This window comes from Oncorhynchus kisutch, linkage group LG11 (assembly GCF_002021735.2).
Source record: "Oncorhynchus kisutch isolate 150728-3 linkage group LG11, Okis_V2, whole genome shotgun sequence".
Lineage (NCBI taxonomy): Eukaryota > Metazoa > Chordata > Actinopteri > Salmoniformes > Salmonidae > Oncorhynchus > Oncorhynchus kisutch.
Window position 1 is genome coordinate 61807007 of NC_034184.2, and position 20223 is coordinate 61827229.

At 45.0% G+C, this 20223-nt stretch overlaps 2 protein-coding genes and 1 non-coding gene across 4 annotated transcripts; 2 read left to right on the forward strand and 1 right to left on the reverse strand.

The window, feature by feature from the left end:
• Window positions 1-623: 623 nt before the first annotated feature.
• On the reverse strand, window positions 624-9206 carry chpf2 (chondroitin polymerizing factor 2). Its single transcript, XM_020494712.2, has 4 exons — window positions 7000-9206; window positions 5165-5729; window positions 4780-4962; window positions 624-3420 (listed from the first exon to the last, which is right to left on the reverse strand). Exons 1-4 carry the CDS (start codon window positions 7275-7277, stop codon window positions 2149-2151), a joined length of 2298 nt encoding a protein of 765 aa, XP_020350301.1. The 5' UTR covers window positions 7278-9206; the 3' UTR covers window positions 624-2148.
• LOC109899459 (ATP-binding cassette sub-family F member 2) lies at window positions 9167-20216 on the forward strand. 2 transcript variants are annotated; one of them, XM_020494713.2, is made up of 15 exons: window positions 9167-9288; window positions 11266-11415; window positions 11650-11862; window positions 12219-12401; window positions 14084-14255; window positions 14704-14799; window positions 14884-14986; window positions 15855-15950; window positions 16199-16318; window positions 16503-16592; window positions 16688-16798; window positions 16889-16951; window positions 18570-18698; window positions 19047-19250; window positions 19653-20216. In XM_020494713.2, exons 2-15 carry the CDS (start codon window positions 11274-11276, stop codon window positions 19767-19769), a joined length of 1839 nt encoding a protein of 612 aa, XP_020350302.1. In that variant the 5' UTR covers window positions 9167-9288; window positions 11266-11273; the 3' UTR covers window positions 19770-20216. The 2 variants fall into 2 exon arrangements, with proteins under 2 accessions (XP_020350302.1, XP_031691894.1); XM_031836034.1 differs by lacking the exon at window positions 9167-9288 and adding an exon at window positions 10010-10373.
• LOC116376373 (small nucleolar RNA SNORD100) lies at window positions 14358-14440 on the forward strand. Its single transcript, XR_004211786.1, has one exon. It is a non-coding gene; the product is annotated as a small nucleolar RNA SNORD100 (small nucleolar RNA).
• Window positions 20217-20223: the final 7 nt, after the last annotated feature.

Sequence of the window (20223 nt, forward strand, 5' to 3'; positions counted from 1 at the left end):
CACCAGTGCAATCCTCCCCCCTGCCCAGAGGGAGGAGACCGAGAGACTGTCAAGTGACCTATTCAGTGCTCTGAACCACCCGCCACACTATGGAGAAACAGCTCCCCCTCCCTCTCCCTGTTGGACTGTGGCCAGGTGGACAGAACCCACCCTGCTAGGGCATTCTGAATCCGCACTCCCTTCCATGAGACACGTGTGTAGAGAATTCCATCCCAAATCCAGGGAGGCCCGGGTAGGGGTGGAGGTTTACTGACTTTAATGTGGGGAGGCAGATTTCAGGCTTCAGTACAAACTGTACATTGCCTCAGGTCACAGCTATAGAGGCAACCAGGAAGAATACAGACTTCAGAGCTATATGATTGGAGGAATATCAACCACTTGAATCTACACCCTCTAATAGCTTGTCCTTGGCTCGCAAACCCTCAGTCCTGACTTGCAAAGCATGCATCACTATTGTCATTGTTGAGGCTGCAGTTCTCAAAGACAAACCGTTTTTATTTTGTCTTCCTAATTGAAACCCCACAGTAATGAAGCTGTGTTTCAAACAAACCTTGAACTGCACAAAAGATAGATGGCAAAGGAAATGGCTAGGTCTGGGATTCCACAATAACACAAGAAACGAGTCAGAATGCGACATCTGCCTTTAATAACCATAGAAAAATTTAAAAAACAGACCACATTTTCGAGGGAATGAAACAAACTACACTCTACAGGTTTGACATACTGAGCAAACTAAGTGTAAATTGAAAGACACATAAGACACTTAATTATCTTTAATTCCAGTATTAGCATCATAAATCAGTACAGTCATGAAGGAAGACATATAGCTCATAGTGATTTTCAAGGCAAAACAAAACATTGGAAACATCAGACATAGGGCTGGGCAAAATGGCAAATATCTTATCACGATATTTCTGCATTTCCTGCACTCATTTGTTATCATTTACACACTGCCACGTGGGGCTGCATGATATGGGCAAAAAAATATAGTCCTAATTAATTGGTGAACTGTTGGAATCATGGAAATAGAATGATTATTCTAATTCTATAGTTGGAATATGGTGGACAGTACTTTGAATACATTGTTGTTTGACATGACACTGAATGAAAAAGCCAGGGAGGAATTATTGTGACATGGTAGGAACCAAAGTGTTGGTCAGTGTTTCTCAGTGGACCCTAATGTTACATTACATGTTTTCTCTTACTTCATGTAGTTAGCTAGAACTAGCTAACATATTCATGCTTCTCCATCTCTGATTTAGAAGATACTTTTGCATAAACAACATGCTGAACTAGGCCTACACCAGTACTGGTATCAGGTTTTATTAGCTAGCTACGTTTTCTCTGAGTACATTTAGCTAGCTTGCTAGTCAGCTAACTAGCAATTAGCCCAAACACTATTTAGCGTCTCTCAAAAGACAAATGACTAGTTTGCAGACTGTAATATACAAAAAATAATGTAATTATAGAACTTTTGTGGATTTATATTAAGCAAAGTGGAAATCACTAACATCTGGTAACATCTGACCATGCAGAGAAAGTGAACGGCACAGCATTGACAGCCAACAGTGACGGGGGCAGGGAAGCACATGGGGAAGTGGCATGCAGGAGAAGAGAGACAACTCAAGTAGCAAACGGAGTAAACTATAAAAACTGACATTACACGAGCCAGAGTGACGTATCACAAATACCGTTATAGAAGATAAAGTATAAACACAAACTGGTCCGTGCATCAATAAAAGTACATAGTAAAATACAGTATACTGCCCAGCCCTAAATAGACATCAATGCTGTTCATTGTTCATTCATCACCTCCCAATAGAGCCTCCTTGGACTACCATTGGTGTGAAAGCACAGAGTTCTGTTCGCCTGCACACACAGTTAGCAGGAATACACGTTGTAACATTGCTCCTCAGTCTTCGCAGGCCTAAGATTGCACATTAAGCATCCCATAACATGCCTTGTCTAAAAGTCGAGGCAGTGTGGTTGAGGTTCATAATGTCATTAGATGGTAGACCTACAGTATGGTGCATTTCCACTGTCAGGCACTGCACCAGTGTTAGGCCCATAGATGTTGTCTTCTGAGGCCTGGTCCAGTAAAGTCTAGCGTGATACCAGTGCTGCAGTGGAAGAGCCCCACTAGACCACCTAGGTGCTGTTGGCCTGTTCCTGCTCAAACAGGGCCATGGCCAGGTGGGATCGCGAGGCCAGGCCCTCCAGGTTACTGAGCACACAGCGGTGGTAGATGTCCTCACTGAAGCGCGGGTTGCACGCCCGCCGCACATACTTCTGCACTAGCGCTGGCTCCACCGCCCGGAACACGTGCAAGCCCGAGTAGCGCACAAAGATCTCGTACACGTCCATGCTCTCAAGCAGCTCATCGTTGTCTAGGATGTCGGCGGCCATCTTGGTGCGCGCCGCCATGTAGTCGGCGTTGTAGAAGCAGGCCTCTTCGAAGACGTGGCGGTCGAAGCGTCCATCGCGCAGCGCCTCGGCGGTGAAGGAGGAGGCGGCTGAAGGCTGCTGGTCGCGGTACACGATAGCCGGGCTGAATTCCTGGAAGTGGATGGGGAAGAACACCTGCCAGTTGCTGATGGCGTTCATGCGGCAGCGATTGAGGAAGTCAGCGTTGACCTCGGTCCACACCGAGGCCAGGAAGAAGAGCGTATCAACCGGGTGCTTCTTGGAGATGATGTCCATCAGCTTGACTTGCGACGGCACCTCCGTCTTCACGCTGATCCAGGGGATCTTCACGTCACCATAGCGCTTCTCCACCTCGCCAATCATGGCCTTGATGCCGGCGAACACGTCAGCCTGACTGATCCGTTGGGCGTCGAAGGGGTCGTAGACAAACAGGAAGGTGAGCAGGACGTTGTCATGCGTGTCCAGAGTGTTCATCACGTACATGTCCAGGAAGTTGCTCACATAGTCCTGCTCGTTGGCCGTGACTGGCAGGATAACCTGCACCCGGGTGGCCTCCGTCACATAAGGCATGGGGATGATCTCGATGGTGCTGAGAGGGCGGAGCAGGCTGACCCGCTTGGCAATGACCTGGTTGTGACCCTTCTGGGTGAAAGCCTCCAGGGCCAGGTCCAGCACGTACTCCATGCCTCGAGTGGGGTCGAAGCGCCGGTAGCCGTTGAGCAGATGCCGTTTCCTGAAGCGCAGCTGGGGCTGATAGCGCTCGTTGAGGCGCTCCACGGCGGTCTCCAGCACGGCGCTCACGTCGGCCCGGTCTGCGCCACGCAGCTCACACTTGGGGGAGCTGTCAGGGCACGAGTAAATGTGTTCTTCTGTGAAGTACTCCCAGTTTATGACCTCGAATCGCGTTTTGGGCCTGAAAGGGGGGTTGACCCCGATGGGCCAGGTGGCCCCCGCCTTCCCCTCTGGTGTCAGCTCACTCAGGTTGTTGATCTGGACCTGGTCAAGAGACAAGAAGACAACCATGAGACAACATATCATAAGCATCTATTAAAATATATTTTTCTTCAGTATTAGGATATTCATGAACAATGTAAAAGGTAGTCCTTTTAAGGCTTAACTTTAATGGTTTGACTTACACCTTGGTCAGCGTCTCTCAAAGATTATTATAAGGTTATTACAAACAATAGTGTACAAAACATTTTCCATGACAGACTGACTAGGTGAATGCAGGTGAAAGCTATGATCCCTTACTGATGTCACTTGTTAAATCCACTTCAGTCCATGTAGATAAAGGGGAGGAAACAGGTTAAAGAAGGATTTTGAAGCCTTGAGACAATTGAGACATTGATTGTGTATGTGTGCCATTCACTGGGTGAATGGGCAAGACAAAATATTTAAGTGCCTTTGAACGGGCTATCGTAGTAGGTGCCAGGCGCACAGGTTTGAGTGTGTCATGAATTGCAAGGCTGCTGGGTTTTTCACGCTCAATTCCCACGTGTATCAAGAATGGTCCACCACCCAAAGAACATCCAGCCAATTTGACACAACTGTAGGAAGCATTGGAGTCAACATTGGCCAGCATCCCTGTGGAACGCTTTCGACACCTTGTAGAGTTCCTGTCCCAATGAATTGAGGCTGTTCTGAGGGTAAAAGCGGGGTTGGGGGTGGGTGCAACTGAATATTAGGAAGGTGATCCTAATATGTTGTATTTATGTATTGTATGGTATTAGGGAATCATGTGAAGTCTGTTGTATATCGTAGGCTATTTTCTGTGGAGGACTTAGTGTGACTTGATATTTGTAAAACTGACTTTTCTTAATGAATAGATAAATCAAGTTTTAGTGAATAAATAAAGTTAAAGAAATAGATACATTTTTATTGAATTCAATTACAAAGTTGAAACTTTTAAACTGACAGATTGTTTACAAAATGACGAATTTCACCTCGAAATGTTTCCCTCGAAACCGGTCGCCCCACACATTGACTCTCGACCGGTACCCCCTGTATATAGCCCTTCTATTGTTATTTTACTGCTGCTCTTTAATTATTTGTTATTTTTTATCTCTTACTTTCTTTTGTTATTTTCTTCAAACTGCGTTGTTGGTTAGGGGCTTGTAGGTAAGCATTTCACTGTAAGGTCTACATCTGTTGTATTCGGCAAATGTGACAAGTACAATTTGATTTGAGATAGGAATTTCTGCCTAGGTGTAGATTTGTGGAAATTGGTGCGGTATGTACAAAAAATGTTACATTTGCACGCGGACCAGTAAACCAGTCAAACCAACACCAGTGACAACTCACCAAATAGCCTGAAGCATAGAGAGAGCATATCTAATCCCATTAAACAACACCAACCTGCAGCTGCTGTATCTGTAGGTAGGTCCAGTCCAGTTCGATCTGGCTGAAGCGTTTGTGCAGGCGGTACATGAGGCTGGGTTCTGACACAGGGTGGACCGTGAAGGCATTCTTAAACTGGGCTCTGTCCTCTCGCTCTGGGTCTGCATTCTTCCCCAGCTCAAAGTAGCGATACGTCATCTCCTGTAGGTCACATGCAAATAGCGGGGAGAGAAATGTTAGCCATCTCGCAGGTGAGACAACTGATGGGTGTGGTCAAAGTACTGTAAATCATGATGACATATCAGCATTGGATTCATTGATAAAATAGACAGCTTATCATTGCAAACTCTATTGAAAAACTCTATAAACATGTTTTATAACGATGTCTCAGCTGTGAGTTTACCTGGTGCACCTCTACACAGCTCAGACCCAGGTAGTCGATGATGCAGCGGCCCAGCCACTCGTCAGGCCTCACGCTGAGGATGTCATTGCGGCAGGTGTCCAGGTGGGGCTGCAGACGGGCCAGCAAGCTCCGGGAGAGCAGGTAGCCGTAACCCCCGTGGCAGTACCTGGCCCTCTCCTCCCCACCGATGAACTCCTCAGCCCGGCCCATGTAGAGGTCCTGACCGGCGCTGAGGTGGCCCACCAGCTCGGCTAGCCTCTCGGCCTGCATGTAGGTGTCGTCCTGGGCCAGGAAGAACCAGTCGTAGTCCAAGCCGTAGTGCTGGTGCAAGTGGCGCACCGTCTCGTACATCAGCCACACGGGCCGGTCGTCGCCGTGGGCCACCACCGCCATGCCGTGGGGGACCTTGGGGCTGCGCAGGCCCGTGAAGAAGAAGGTGCGATGGAAATGGTGGGCCACGGTGCGGTTCACCGCCACGGCCAGCGTGTTAAGAGTGGCCCGCGAGGTCAGCACACCCACCAGGAGGCGTTCTCGGATTCCCAGTTCAGTGTGGATGTAGCGCGTCCTGATCAGAGGAGAGTGGAGTTCAGAGGGACTTTCACTGTTTCAAATCAAACACTCAATACTGGGCGGAGCTGAGCGATTTATTTTATTACATAGATGGAATAAGGAACAGCCATATCTTACTGAGTATTTTTTTTTTTTACGCTCAACTACATTACTATGCAATTACTTGTCTAATGCACCATGTAACAATAATATGCTCATACATAGGTGTTACTACAATGCTATTAATTCTACAAGAAATTTACCTGTTTTAAGTCAAAATGGATAAAAACAAAAAATCTCATGGTGTATATATAAATTGTGAATGCGCCTAGTGCCTATTCTTGTCCAGATGGCTAGGTACTGGAAGAGAATGTCATTGAGTTCATTGTTGAATTTCAGAGTCTAGACTTAACTCTCACCATCTGCAAGAAGTAAGGATTTTAGGCTATGACCAAAGGAGATCATAGTCATATACAATAGGCATCACAATTCTTCAGTAAGGCCTTTCATAAAAGAAGACGCGTCAATGAAATTGGATCATTCTGAGGCATTCTGTCCCATGACTGTACTTTGAAAACATTCTAAGATCATTAAAATGGTGGGCTCTTCAGACACTCCAGGCTAACTGGTTAATTACAGTAAATCCCAGCCAATAATCAGCTTTAAGAGGCGATTCGGAGAGACGCGAGACAGTAGGATTATTAAACCATATGGGCTTTTTAAACAAATCTTTATAAAGAGGTGAAAGGTCAGCAGTGGTCTAATAGCATTGAAGGTGTATTTCCCTTCTTTGGGGGACCATTTCATATAGCCTAAGAAATTGTGTTTTCTGTTCCCTAAAAGTGTAGGGCCTACATATTCTACTGCGTATCCACCCTAGAGTGGTTTAGATCCCATATGAAGGGAGGACAGCTTAAGCCTATTAAATGGGTGAACAAACATCAAAAATCCCTGGGAATCAGACAGTGGCCTACAAAGGCCTTCATTTTGGAACAAATTGTGATGCATCTGTAGCGAGCGTCATGATTTGCCTCATTTACATATCAATTAAGAATTTGGCAATGTGGGTGAGTTGCATAAGCGTTAGTTAGCAGGAAATACGACCCAAATGCCTCGCACTGGGGTGCATATTTTCTGAACAGTTATAAAAGAGCATTTCATAAAAGAGATCCAACAGCTCTGCATATATTTTTGAGACACATTGAAGCAGTGTCTTCCATTTGCAAACAATCTAATGGTATGATAGGATGTGGTATTCATCTGTGCATCCATCCCAAAATGCTCACCTGAGGACCTTCTTGTGTGGTTTGTTGGGGTCCTTGTGGTATGGTACGATGCGGGGCTGGAAGTCCTCATTCCCAGGACCACCTCTCTGGTCCTCTGGGGGGTCTCCCCTATTGCTGCCCAGGAAGAGACCCCCATTGCCCAGTTCATCTCCACACGAGTCATCTGTGTCTCCCTGGGTCCAGGAGACCATCAACAGGCTCAGGCTGCATCCTAAAGAGAGCCCCAGGATAAGGGGAAGAGCAGGCCTGAACACGGCCAGGAAGGAGGAGAGACGCATAGCGAAGCGGTGGACTTGGCTGTTGTCAATAAAGTGTTATGTGACGTTCCTCTGAGGTTTTCTATATAATGATTTGCAGAATGCTGTTCCAAAACCATGTAATGACCCTTCTGGTGAAGTGCCAACCACTTTCAACTTTCAAGTTAGATTCAGTAAAGTGTGATATACTTCTTTGGCACAATCCTGGCTGTTTTTATTGGTGACCATTGCACCATGGATTAGATGGCTTACTACATCCTTATCAGTGCCATTTGAAGATAAGGTCATTAGCTACAAGGCCATTACTAGAGAATAACTGGACAGTGGACAGACAGTTTTATTGACTGACACTCTTCAGCAGTCAATACCTACTGTACTAACAATGGGCTACTGTTCCATAATAAACGACCTAGCTAGTTAGTTAGCTAGCTGGCTAACCAATAACAAATTGCAATGGGCTTACTATTACTTTCTTAATTAGCTAGCTAACTGACTGGCTAATAATGTCCTAATTAGTCACATACAGTGAAACTATTGTAGTTAGTTAGCTAGTTCAAAACAAACCAGGGATTTACAACGTTGAATTCATATTTTAGATATCCTGACAAAACAACATTCATGCATCGGTATCAGCTAACGGTGTTGGTCCTCCCTCCTTCGGTCTCTCCCCAAAACAAAGGATGTTCTCCTCTCAATTTTTGTTGATTCTTTCGCAGTTATCGATGTTTTGTCTGTAAGTTGTCGGAGATCAATCACATTCCATGTCAGAGTTATGCACGGAAACACATCATTATGCCTTTTCGTCAGACGATGGCTAGCTACATTAGCCAGGTAGCTTACCATGTCGACCTTTTTTCCTCTACATCAGCAACTTCCTCAAAGTGAGTCATTCAACGCCTCCACGAAAAGCATCTCTGTCAAATCTTCATGAATTCATAAAAACAACTATTGGTCCGAGAGAAACCTTGTGGAACGCGTGCGGTGCACTGGAATATGCATTTTGGTCTCATCTGCAAATCTTGCTTCTAATTCTGCATACATCTGATGATGTGATTCAGTGTGCTCCACTCCACTGCTTCCCCAGTGTAATATTCTGGCAGACACGTCATCAGACGTCTGAAGAGGGGATCTCTGTGATGAGATGAAGGGCCCTTCAAGTTATACTTACTTCGTCAATCAATACCAGACCAGGGAATATTTGGAATGCTTCATTCTATTGTATAAATGTTATTGCATTCAAGTTAATGCATGCATCCAGAACAGTTGTGAGAAAAACTTTAGGGGGAAACTAATCATACCAACCCGACGGCAAGTAGCCTAGTGGTTAGAGCAGTAACCGAAAGGTTGCTGGCTCGAGTCCCTGAGCTGACACGGTGAAGATATGTCGTTCTGCCCCTGAACAACGCAGTTAATCCCACTGCTCCCCGGTAGGCAATCATTCTAAATAAGAATTTGTTCTTAACTGACTTGCCTAGCTAAATAAAGGTTCAATTTTAAAATAGCAGTGAGCTTTTGTGACATAACTTTGATGACAGTCAGTATTATACATTTTAGCCAGCTATAATGATAGGGTGTGCAAAATGTTTGGATCACAATTTAGAATGCTTTACTGCAATTACATTAGTTTGTAGCTAATTACATAGTAATTACCCAATTGAGGCGGGGTCAGCGCTAGCCCCTCTAGAAGGAAAGGCGGGGTATGTGATTCAAACTTAGTACATATACAGTGATTTGCATAGTGGCCTATAGAATGGTTGTAGTAAAAGGCCAGCAACACTCCGTATTATTCAGTTCCCCATGAAACACCATATATAGATTATGCATTTGCTATTAAACACAATAAAAATCGTAATTTTTCCAAATTAAGTATATTTTGAATAAGTCACCTTGCGATGTTTTGAAATGAGGGCTTTTATTTTGAAGGTTTGTTCAATAATATAGAAAGTTACGTCATCGTTAGTGTCGCTAGCAGAATAGTATCAAATAGTTCAGTGACAGCTAGCCTGCCGAAACTCGTGTGACTGTCATCAAGGTAAGAAAGTCAGACACTGAAGAATAAAATATATTGTCGTGACTCGCACAGTTCGCGCGAAAAAGAGACAGTTGAGTTGCAACAACGCGAGTTAGGCTAGCCACGTTGCTGCTAGTTTGCGCAACTCAGTCAGTAGCGAGTTAGCTATATATGTTAGCTATTGATTGCAATTTCACTTAGTTTCATTTGTCTGATATTCATGGTAGCCGATGAGTTAGTTAGATTCGCCAGCTACCATGTCACAAGCAACCTTATAGCTTGCTGCGCTAGTGCAACCGGTTAGGCCATGCCTAGCCACCACCATCAGTGCGTTTTTACGTGAACTGCGACATAGCGGATTAAACTCAACGATTTACGATATGGTGTTGTACCACGACTAATGTGGGCGGACTGGAGCTCGACGTCACTTAAAACGCAATTGTTCTGTGTAATTGCGGGTTGTCATTAGTTACCACAGCCACAAAGTCAAAATGGTCTATCGTAGAAAATCGTGAAAACTAGCCTTTTGGTGTTGTTAATATAAGGTTAGCAGTGTGGTTTATAATCAGATTCAAGAAGATACATTTTACAAATAGGCGTTTAGCCATAATTTACTTTGTGGCTGTGGTAACTAGGCACGACTACTTGTGGGCTATTCTTTGGGTGCTGAAATCAGTAGTTATTTTTATAAAAACGTCATTTTATGTGACATCGGAGCACCAGTCCGCCCACACTGGTCGCTTGTCAACTCCATCGTAAATCCCGGAGTTGAGTTTAGTCAGCTACTGCAACATGTGAGCTGCTGTAATAGAGCTCGCCAGCATGTAGTTCTAAATACCGGAAATTAGTTACCGCTGGTTCACTCAATTATTCCTATGGGAATAATACATGGGGGAAAGAATAGGGTTTTGGGATAAACTCCGAAAATAAGGTCTGGTGTTAACACAGATTTTGGATATTTTATACGTTTTGTTCTATGAGATATCAGTACTTTAAACATGACCTTTATCTCGTTCCGTTACTGGACTGGGAGCATAAGGAACGTTTCACAAGACAAGATGGAGGTCTTTTATTAGGATCACCATTAGCTGTTGCAAAACTAGCAGGTACTCTTCCTGGGGTCCACACAAAACATGAAACCTGACATAATACATATCAATAGACAAGAACAGCACTAGATAAATGTAGGGAGTGTTGTCTCGTCATGGATCGCATTTATTTTGGGAGGTCGTAAAATATGACCTTTTCATTCGACAGAAAAAACGATTGATTCAGTAGATAAGACAACATGTTTGGTTACTTTTTCCTCAATTTGTTTCTATAACATTCTAGCAAGTCAAGGTAACTTACAGAGCAGCTAGCTCGCTAAGAGCTAGGCTGTTTGCTAGCGACCTCCTAATAATTATACTAAAAAATGAACGTCAGTGAACTGAAACGGTAAGCAACAGTCTTAACAGCCTATCTGTATTTTGAACATATTAAAATAGTACTTATGGGTAATTGTTTTCAAGTTGCTAACTATCCCACAAACCCATCGACGGAAACCACATGTTTTCATCGTCAGTGGTTTTGTAACTTATTCGACTACTCTGGCCGGACTGAAGAAGACGCAGAGTTAAAAAAAATTCTAACGGAGCGGTTGTTTTTATTTAACTAGGCAAATCAGTTAAGAACAAATTCGTATTTACATTGACGGCCTACCGGGGAACAGTCGGCCTTGTTCAGGGGCAGAACTAAATATTATTTACCTTGTCACCTCTAGGATTCGATCCAACAACCTTTCGGTAACTGTCGCAATGCTCGAACCACTAAGCTACCTGCCGTCCCTGGGAATTAAATGCATGCCTCCTAAATCTAGATAAAGGAACTCTCATTTCAACGTCACGTCAACACATTGCTGCTATGTTTCTTGCCATTCACTAACGTCCACAGCAAAGTACTCGGCAGTCCATTTCTGTTGCTCTCTTCTTGTTTTGGATGTTGGTGTCCGGGGTTCAGACGGAGCAATGCCGTCAGATCTTGCCAAGAAGAAGGCAGCGAAGAAGAAGGAAGCTGCGAAGTCCCGCCAGGCGGGTACCAAGAAAACGGATGAGTTTAATGGGGAGAACGACCAGCCAGAGAGCCAGGAAAATGGAGCAGACAGCAATGGTGAGGAGTGAAAATGCACTGAAGAGTTATCAATTATATAACCCGTTTTGGATTAATATGTCCTGGTTGGTTGAATATAAATTATGCTAAACTTTTGACACTTTCTCTGCTGGGAATATATCTTTCAGCACGATTCCAATGGCGTCCATTAACCAAGGGGTCTGACAGCTTTAACCCTCACGCTAACACTCTACTTGGGCTTAATATAGTCAACCAGACTATTATGATTGACAGGGGTGGCTAGCCTGACTAAGGAGCTGGATGAGTTTGAGCTGAAGAAGCTGGATGCGCGGGCGGTGACGGGGGTGCTGGCGTCCCACCCCAACAGCACCGACGTGCACATTGCCAGCCTGTCGCTCACCTTCCACGGTCAGGAGCTGCTGACCGACACCAGCCTAGAGCTCAACTCGGGACGGCGTTACGGCCTCCTCGGCCTGAACGGCACAGGTAGGTAATACCACCATAAGTCTCCGCATAGGGGCGGAGCCCTAAGCCAGGGGCCACAACCTCAATGATTTTCACTGACACATTTCTCATTTGTAGAAGGTCTGCACTCCAAAAAATATATTTATTTATTTATTTAGAGGCAACAGAGTTAGGCCATCATCTGTGTGAAAGTGTTTTTTCCACTGTGTTCTTTTCTTTGGCCTGACCTGACACTCACTGACACATTTCTCTCTCTTCATTAAGTATCATTTGATCACCATTTGCATGTTACCATTGCAGCTTAAGTAGATCTTAAATGTGGATGTGTACATTGTATTTGAAACCCGCTGCTAACGTAAGGCGTTTCCCCCTGCCAGGAAAGTCCATGTTGTTATCAGCCATCGGCCATCGTGAGATCCCCATCCCCGAGCACATAGACATCTACCACCTGACCAGGGAAATGGCCCCCAGTGACAAGACGGCCCTGCAGTGTGTGATGGAGGTGGATGAGGAGAGGATCCAGCTGGAGAAGGAGGCAGAGCGGCTGGCAGCCGAGGACTGTGAGTGACACACATACTGTATCTACAGACCCCTTGACTATTTACATATTTTGTTAAGTTACAGCTTTATTCTAGAATGAGGAAAAAAATAAATATTTAATCCAATCTACACACGATGCCCCATAATACAAAGCAAAAACAGGTTTTTAGAAATGTTTTCAACTTTATTAAAAATAAAAAAACGATACCTTCTTTACATAAGTATTCGGACACTTTGCTATGAGACTAGAAATTGAGCTCAGATGCATCCAGCTTCCATTGATAATCCTTTGAGGTGTCTACAACTTTATCGGTGTTCACCTGTGGTAAATTTAATTGATTGGACATGATTTGGAAAGGCACACACCTGTCTATATAAGGTCCCACAGTTGACAGTGCATGTCAGCAATGAGAAATTGTCCGTAGAGCTTCGAGACAGGTTTGTGTCGAGGCACAAAGATGTGGGGAAGTGTACCAAAAAATGTCTGCAGCATTGTAAGTCCCCAAGAACACAGTGGCCTCCATCATTCTTAAATGGAAGAAGTTTGGAACCACTAAGAGACTCTTCCTAGAGCTGGCTGCCGGGTCAAATTGAGCAATCGAGGGAGAAGGGCCTTGGTCAGGGAGGTGACCAAGAACCCGATGGTCACTCTGACAGAGCTCTAGAGTTCCTCTGTGGAGATGGTTGTCCTTCTGGAAGGTTCTCCCATCTCTGCAGCACTCCACCAATCAGGCCTTCATGGTAGAGTGGCCAGACTGAAGCCACTCCTCAGTAAAAGGCACATGACAGACCGCTTGGAGTTTGCCAAAAGGTCTGATGAAGCCAAGATTGAACTCTTTGGCCTGCATGCCAAGCGTCACGTCTGAAGGAAACCTGCCACCATCCCTACGGTGAAGCATGGTGGTGGCAGCATCTTGCTGTGGAGATGTTTTTCAGGGGCATGGACTGGGAGTCTAGTCAGTATCAAGGGAAAGATGAACAGAGCAAAGTACAGAGAGATCCTTGATGAAAACCTGCTCCAGAGCGAAGATTCACCTTCCAACAGGACAACAACCCTAAGCACACAGCCAAGACAACGCAGGAGTGGCTTCGGGACAAGTCTCTGAATGTCCTTGAGTGGCCCAGCCAGAGCCTGAACATGAACCCGATCGAACATCTCTGGAGAGACCTGAAAATAGCTGTGCAGGGACGCTCCCCATCCAACCTGACAGCTTGAGAGGATCTGCAGAGAAGAATGAGAGAAACTCCCCAAATACAGATGTGCCAAGCTTGTAGCGTCATACCCAAGAAGACTCAAGGCTGTAATCACTGCCAAAGGTACTTCAACAAAGTACTGAGTAAAGGGTTTGAATACTTATGTAAATGTGATTCGTTTTTAAAAAATTGCAAACATTTCTAAAAAAATCTCTTTGCTTTGACATTATGGGGTATTGTGTAGATTGAGAGAGAAACTTTTTTTTTTTTGAATAAGGCTGTAACGTAACAAAATGTGGAAAAACTCGGGGTCTGAATACTTTCCGAATGCAATGTATTTTACAAAGCACCTCCACCTGATAGTTCAATTTTAAATGATGAAAGGTAACTGGGGCATGGTTTGAAACCACCTAGTTGTATATTCTCCCGAAAACAACCAGGTGCACAATTAGTTATCTATTCATAAACAATGTAGCTGAAAATGTTCACCCCCACCATCCCTCTGTAGCCGAGTGTGAGAAGCTGATGGAGCTGTATGAGCGTCTGGAAGAGCTGGATGCAGACAAGGCGGAGGTGCGAGCCTCCAGGATCCTCCACGGCCTAGGCTTCAGCACCGCCATGCAGCAGAAGAAGCTCAAGGACTTCAGCGGAGGCTGGAGGATGCGTGTGGCTCTGGCCAGGTGGGAAAGCGAACATGATGCTTTACGATTAATGAACTGTACTGCAAGTTGAGTTGGTCTCTACGCCTTCTCAACATCCCTTAATGAATTGACAGTGTTGGTTTTGTCGGTGATGATATTCTGGCTCCCTCTACTGAACGCTGTGAGGATACTGCCATCGTTACCCAATTTATTGCTGAGATAGAGCCAACACACCAAAAATATAAAGTGTTTGTTTCACACTCATGACTAAGCCTTTTCCTGAGCCAATGCAAGTATTAGGAAGTAGTGTCAGATTGTTATGCAATGAAGTAGACAGGTTTCATTACTAATGGCAGATGCCTGGACATGACCTAGTCATCAATTTTCTTACCCAGTCAGATCTCAGATTACCTTCAGTTACATTGCAATAATATGAGTAGAAAATGTCTGCAATAAATGCTTTTCTTTTCCCTCTTCATTCTCCTAGAGCTCTGTTCATCAAGCCCTTCATGTTGCTGCTGGACGAGCCCACCAACCACCTGGACCTAGATGCCTGTGTATGGCTGGAGGAGGAGCTCGCATCGTGAGTGTGCTTCATCTGTCAATGTCAATCAGTTTAGTAGTCGCGTGCATTTGAGATGTGCTGAATGTCCCGATCCCTTGTCAGGTTCAGGCGAATCCTTGTGCTCATCTCCCACTCTCAAGACTTCCTAAACGGAGTTTGCACCAACATCATCCACCTGCACCAGAAGAAGCTCAAGTACTTCACGGTAAGAACACAGCAGCGAGCTCACTCACCCCCTGGTCAACAGATGCGATCGATTCACTTTTGCCACACTACTATTTAGCAGTTTATCAAAGGGCATTCAGTCACTAGCCTGGTGGAACCAGCCGGGTTGCTCCTTTCACCATTGTTTTAGTTCATTGATAGATTTTATTTGACAATTTTAAAATACTTAAACATATTACACCTGGCAACAGATGCACATACATTGAAGTGAAAAATAATGGTGAATGCAGCGATCATGCTCGTTCCATCAGGCTATTGACTCACCCCTTAGAAGGCAAATATGTATTGTGCAGTAGAGCAGGGTTTTCCAAACTCGGTCCTGCGGTGCCCCCCTCCCCTGGTTGCACGTTTATTTTTTTGCCCTAGCACTACACTGCTGATTCAAATAACCAACTCATCAAGCTTTGATTATTTGAATCAGCTGTGCAATGCTAGAGCAAAAACCAAAACGTGCACCGGGGGGCAGGACCAGTGGAGGCTGCTGAGGGGAGAACGGCTCATAATACTGTCTGGAACGGTGCAAATGGAATGGCGTCAAACCATGTGTTTGACGTATTTGATACCATTACACTGATTCCGCTCCAGACATTACCACCAGCCTGTTCTCCCCAATTAAGGTGCCACCAACCTCTTGTGCCCAGGACCCAGTTTGAGAAACCCTGCACCAGAGTGTCCTAGACAGACACAGCCATCTGTGATCTCATCACACCTTAAGGGAGGAGAAGGGGGGGGGGGGGGGGGGTCGTGGGGTTATGGCCTGTTGCTAATTATGCATGCGAGACTGTGTGTCCGTTGCCTTCACCACATGGTGTGGGATGACCATGCAGATTCTATTTTTCGAATGAAAGGGTAACTATGACCAGTATGTGAAGACCAGGGAGGAGCTGGAAGAGAACCAGATGAAACGCTTCAACTGGGAACAGGACCAGATCTCACACATGAAGGTAGACGACGCCACATTGTGACGGTGCAGAGTACTAATACTACCCCACATGGAAATATTATTCCCCTGTACTGTAAAAATATGATAGCCTAAGTCCCAGGTCTGTTTGTTCTATCCTTGACACTCATCATCATGCCAAATGAGTGTCAAGGACAGCAACGGAGTTGACAAAAGGCACCAACCGTGGGAACCAGGCTAAAATGGTATGATGCTTTACTCCAATGCCGTCTCTCTCTACACGCTGTGTAGAATTACATTGCCAGGTTTGGTCACGGCTCGGCCAAGCTGGCACGACAGGCCCAGAGCAAAGAGAAGACGCTGCAGAAGATGGTGGCCTCAGGGCTGACTGAACGTGTGGTGGATGACAAGGCAAGACGCTCACTGAAACATTTGTGTGGATGCAATATATTAAATGTACATCCATCGTTTTCTAAAGCCATCCACGGTTTACTCTTGAACAAAGTAGTGCCTACTCTTAGGAATAAATAATAGGTTCACGCTATGGCTAATTTTAGTGTTGCAGTGGTGGTAATCATCTCTCTCCCTCTCATAGACACTCTCGTTTTATTTTCCTTCCTGTGGAAAGATCCCCCCTCCTGTTATCATGGTTCAGAACGTTAGCTTCAAATACAGTGACAACCAGGTCAGTATGTAGCAATGAGCGGGTTTTTATTGGAGTCTCAGAGCTCGTTTCTTGTGTTCCGTCCTCATTCACTAATCTGCCTATTCCTCCTCCAGCCACACATATACAAGAACCTGGAGTTTGGCATTGACCTGGACACACGAGTGGCTCTGGTGGGGCCCAACGGAGCAGGGAAGTCCACACTCCTCAAACTCCTGATGGGAGAGGTAGGTGGTGCCATTTCAGTCAACTCTTTGTTTTACCATCTCGTAATGACAGTATGGCATATACCGTAAAACCTCTTTCTTTCTCTCCAGCTGCTCCCCACTGACGGAATGATCAGGAAACATTCTCACGTGAAGATTGGCCGATATCACCAGGTAGGAGAAAGGAAGTAGGAACATGACACATTGCCTGGTGGTTCCCAAAGACGGCCTTCCCATGCTGGTTGCTGGGTTTTGATTGACAGGCTTAAATAAACTGAATTTGATGCATGGATGCTTTAACTCGCCATAGCTCGGTTGGAGAGACATAAACCTGCTTGAGCATAATATGCTGACTAGACCGGACACGCGAGTGCGTCCGCGTGTTGAGTTTGTCCATCCACAGACGCGATCAGAACACGCAGGTTAAAGTATCAAAATGAACTCTGAACCAACAATACTGAACAAAAATATAAGCGCAACATGTAAAGGGTTGGTCGCATGTTTCATGAGCTGAAATAAAAAGGTCCCAGAAATGTTCCATACGGACAAAATATTATTTCTCATTCTGTGCACAAATCTGTTAGTGAGCATTTCTTCTTTGCCAAGATAATGCATCCACCCGACAGGTGTGGCATAATCAAGCTGATTAAACAATCATTACACAGGTGCACCTTGTGCTGGGGACAATAAATGGCCACTCTAAAATGTGCAGTTTAGTGTCACAACGCCACAGATGTCTCAAGTTGAGGGAGCTTGCAATTGGCATACAGATCGCAGAAATGTCCACCAGAGCATTGAATGTTAATTTCTCTACCATATGCCGCCCCCAATGTCATTTTAGAGAATTTGGCAGTAATCCCAAAACCGGCCTCACAACTGGCAGGGCTGCCCAGTCATGTTAAATCCATAGATTAGGGCCTAATCGACTGATTTCCTTCTATGAACTGTAACTCAGTAAAATCTTAATTGTTGCATGTTGCGTTTATTTTTGTTCTGTATATATTCATTTGGGGACAGGTTGAAACATTCATGGACATTTAGCTAGCTAATTTGTCCTGGGATATAAACATTCGGTTATCTTACCTGAAATGCTCAAGATCTTTTTTTCTGGATCTTTGTAGAATTTTGAGTCACATAAAATTGTGTTCTCCAACAATTGATCCACAGATAAAAGGGGAAACCCAGTCAGTTTCTTGTAATCTCTTCTCCTTCAGCCTTCTTATTCTTCTGTGGACTTTACATGGTGGTTGGCAACCAACTGACGAGTGTGGACCTCAGTTCATCTTTCAATCACCCACATGCTCCTAAAAACCAATGAGATGGGAGAGGCGGGGAATCAAACGTGAAATTATATTTTAGCTCCTGGGTACGCAGATGAGAGCAATTTGGATGAAATTGAGTAACATTTATTTATTTTGCAACGCTCATGCACGCAATGCTGGCGATGTGGTCAGCATGTATGGGTGCTGACACTGGGATTTTGTGTCCGAAAATGTGGGATTGAGTCAATGGTTTTTCAAATGGGAGTTATCGTTTGTCAGATGATAGACAACACAGACTGTCCGTCGAAAATCCCACTATATCCGCCTTTTTATGTATGAAGCTTGTGTTAAATACTTGAATTAACCTTTTAGACCAAAAACGGTCAATTTCAAGTCCGTTCGTGTGTCTCTGTCCGACCGCAGCCGAAGACCTAAAGGCCTTTGTCCTTCACGCCTGTACTGGGTCAGCACGTACGCTTGTTAAAGTACATCTGAATGTATCTAATATACCTGTATGGTGTTATCTGCAGCATCTGACAGAGCAGCTGGAGCTGGACCTGTCTCCTCTGGAGTACATGATGAAGTGCTACCCAGAGATCAAGGAGAAGGAGGAGATGAGGAAGATCATCGGCCGCTACGGCCTCACAGGAAAACAACAGGTGAGGCCGCAGAGCTCGGTCCAGGCCCAGGATCCACTGGAGAAGCATTGACCGAATCAAATTGGTCACCTGGTATAGAAACGCCATTTGAAGTGACTTTGGCATGATTGTATCGTCGTCATTAATAGTACAGGAATTCGTGTCTTTGAAAGCTTTTCCCGTGTTTGTTCGGAATACCTGTTCCTCTCAAACCCTGTGTCTTGTAATCCTCCACAATCATTGTAGCGTTAACCTGTGGTGTATTCTGGTGGGTACTTAATGGTGGAATTTGATGTAACGATCATAGTTCTTCAAGAGCATGGAAGCACTTGCACTCCTTCATGGTCCTTACTCTGTCCTCTCCCCTAGGTGAGTCCGATCAGGAACCTGTCGGATGGCCAGAAGTGCCGGGTGTGCTTCGCCTGGCTGGCCTGGCAGAACCCCCACATGCTCTTCCTGGACGAGCCCACCAATCACCTGGACATCGAGACCATTGATGCCCTGGCTGATGCCATCAATGACTACGAGGGTGGCATGATGCTGGTCAGCCACGACTTCAGACTCATCCAGCAGGTACCACCATTATATGCTCCCTGACCGGTCCCACATCCATACTTCACATCACTTAAGTCTTAGACCCTGCTAGGTAATACAATATGGATAATCTCATGGACAGACACATGTAACAGTCTGTTTCCAGACCCTACCATCCTTTGTGATGCAACGACGTGATCATTTGTACCATTCAAGATTTCGCAGGTGTGCACATCTTTTGAATTTCAGAAAGGGAGGGGATTTTTTTGCCCATGCTTTGGCTGAGAGTTTCCTTTTAGGGGGGTGTGGAGATTTCGCCAGTAACTTTTCTCAAATCTTCCCCCAGAACCTAATCAAGCTCTTGGGTTTCCGAGATACAATATGGATAGAAAGGGAACATGTTTGTTCATTTAGTTGTGACAATTTGTTTTGTTTTTTCAGGTGGCTGAGGAGATCTGGGTATGTGAGAAGCAAACCATCACCAAATGGAATAGGGACATCCTGGCATACAAGGAACACTTGAAATCGAAGATTGACAAGCAAGCGCATGACATCTAGAGCCCCTGAAATCTGAGCCAGTAAACCCAATCACCATAATGGATTTGGCCTCCAAAGTGCTCAATGTTCCAGGAGGGGGAGGGGGGAGGGGGGGGGGGGGGGGTTTCCTCCAGGTACAGATCTAGGATCAGCTTCCCTCCTCAAATCCTAAACATTAGTGGGGAAAATGCTGACCCAAAGTCAGCCTCTAAGGGCAACTGCACCCACCCGCCTCCAGCTCAGGCTGCACTCTGTTTCACCTGAAGCATCTCAAAGTGCATTATGGAACGCATTCCATATCACTGCCGTCATCATAGAAAAAGTTATTTTTTTTCTAATAAGTGTAACAGCCAAATGAATGCAGCAGCTTGGAAGGTCATTTGTGCAGAAGAGCATTAATTATGACTTTTATTTTTAACGTATTGCAATAACGATTTGTCTGAATAAATTACTGAATTGACAATTGAATAGTTAC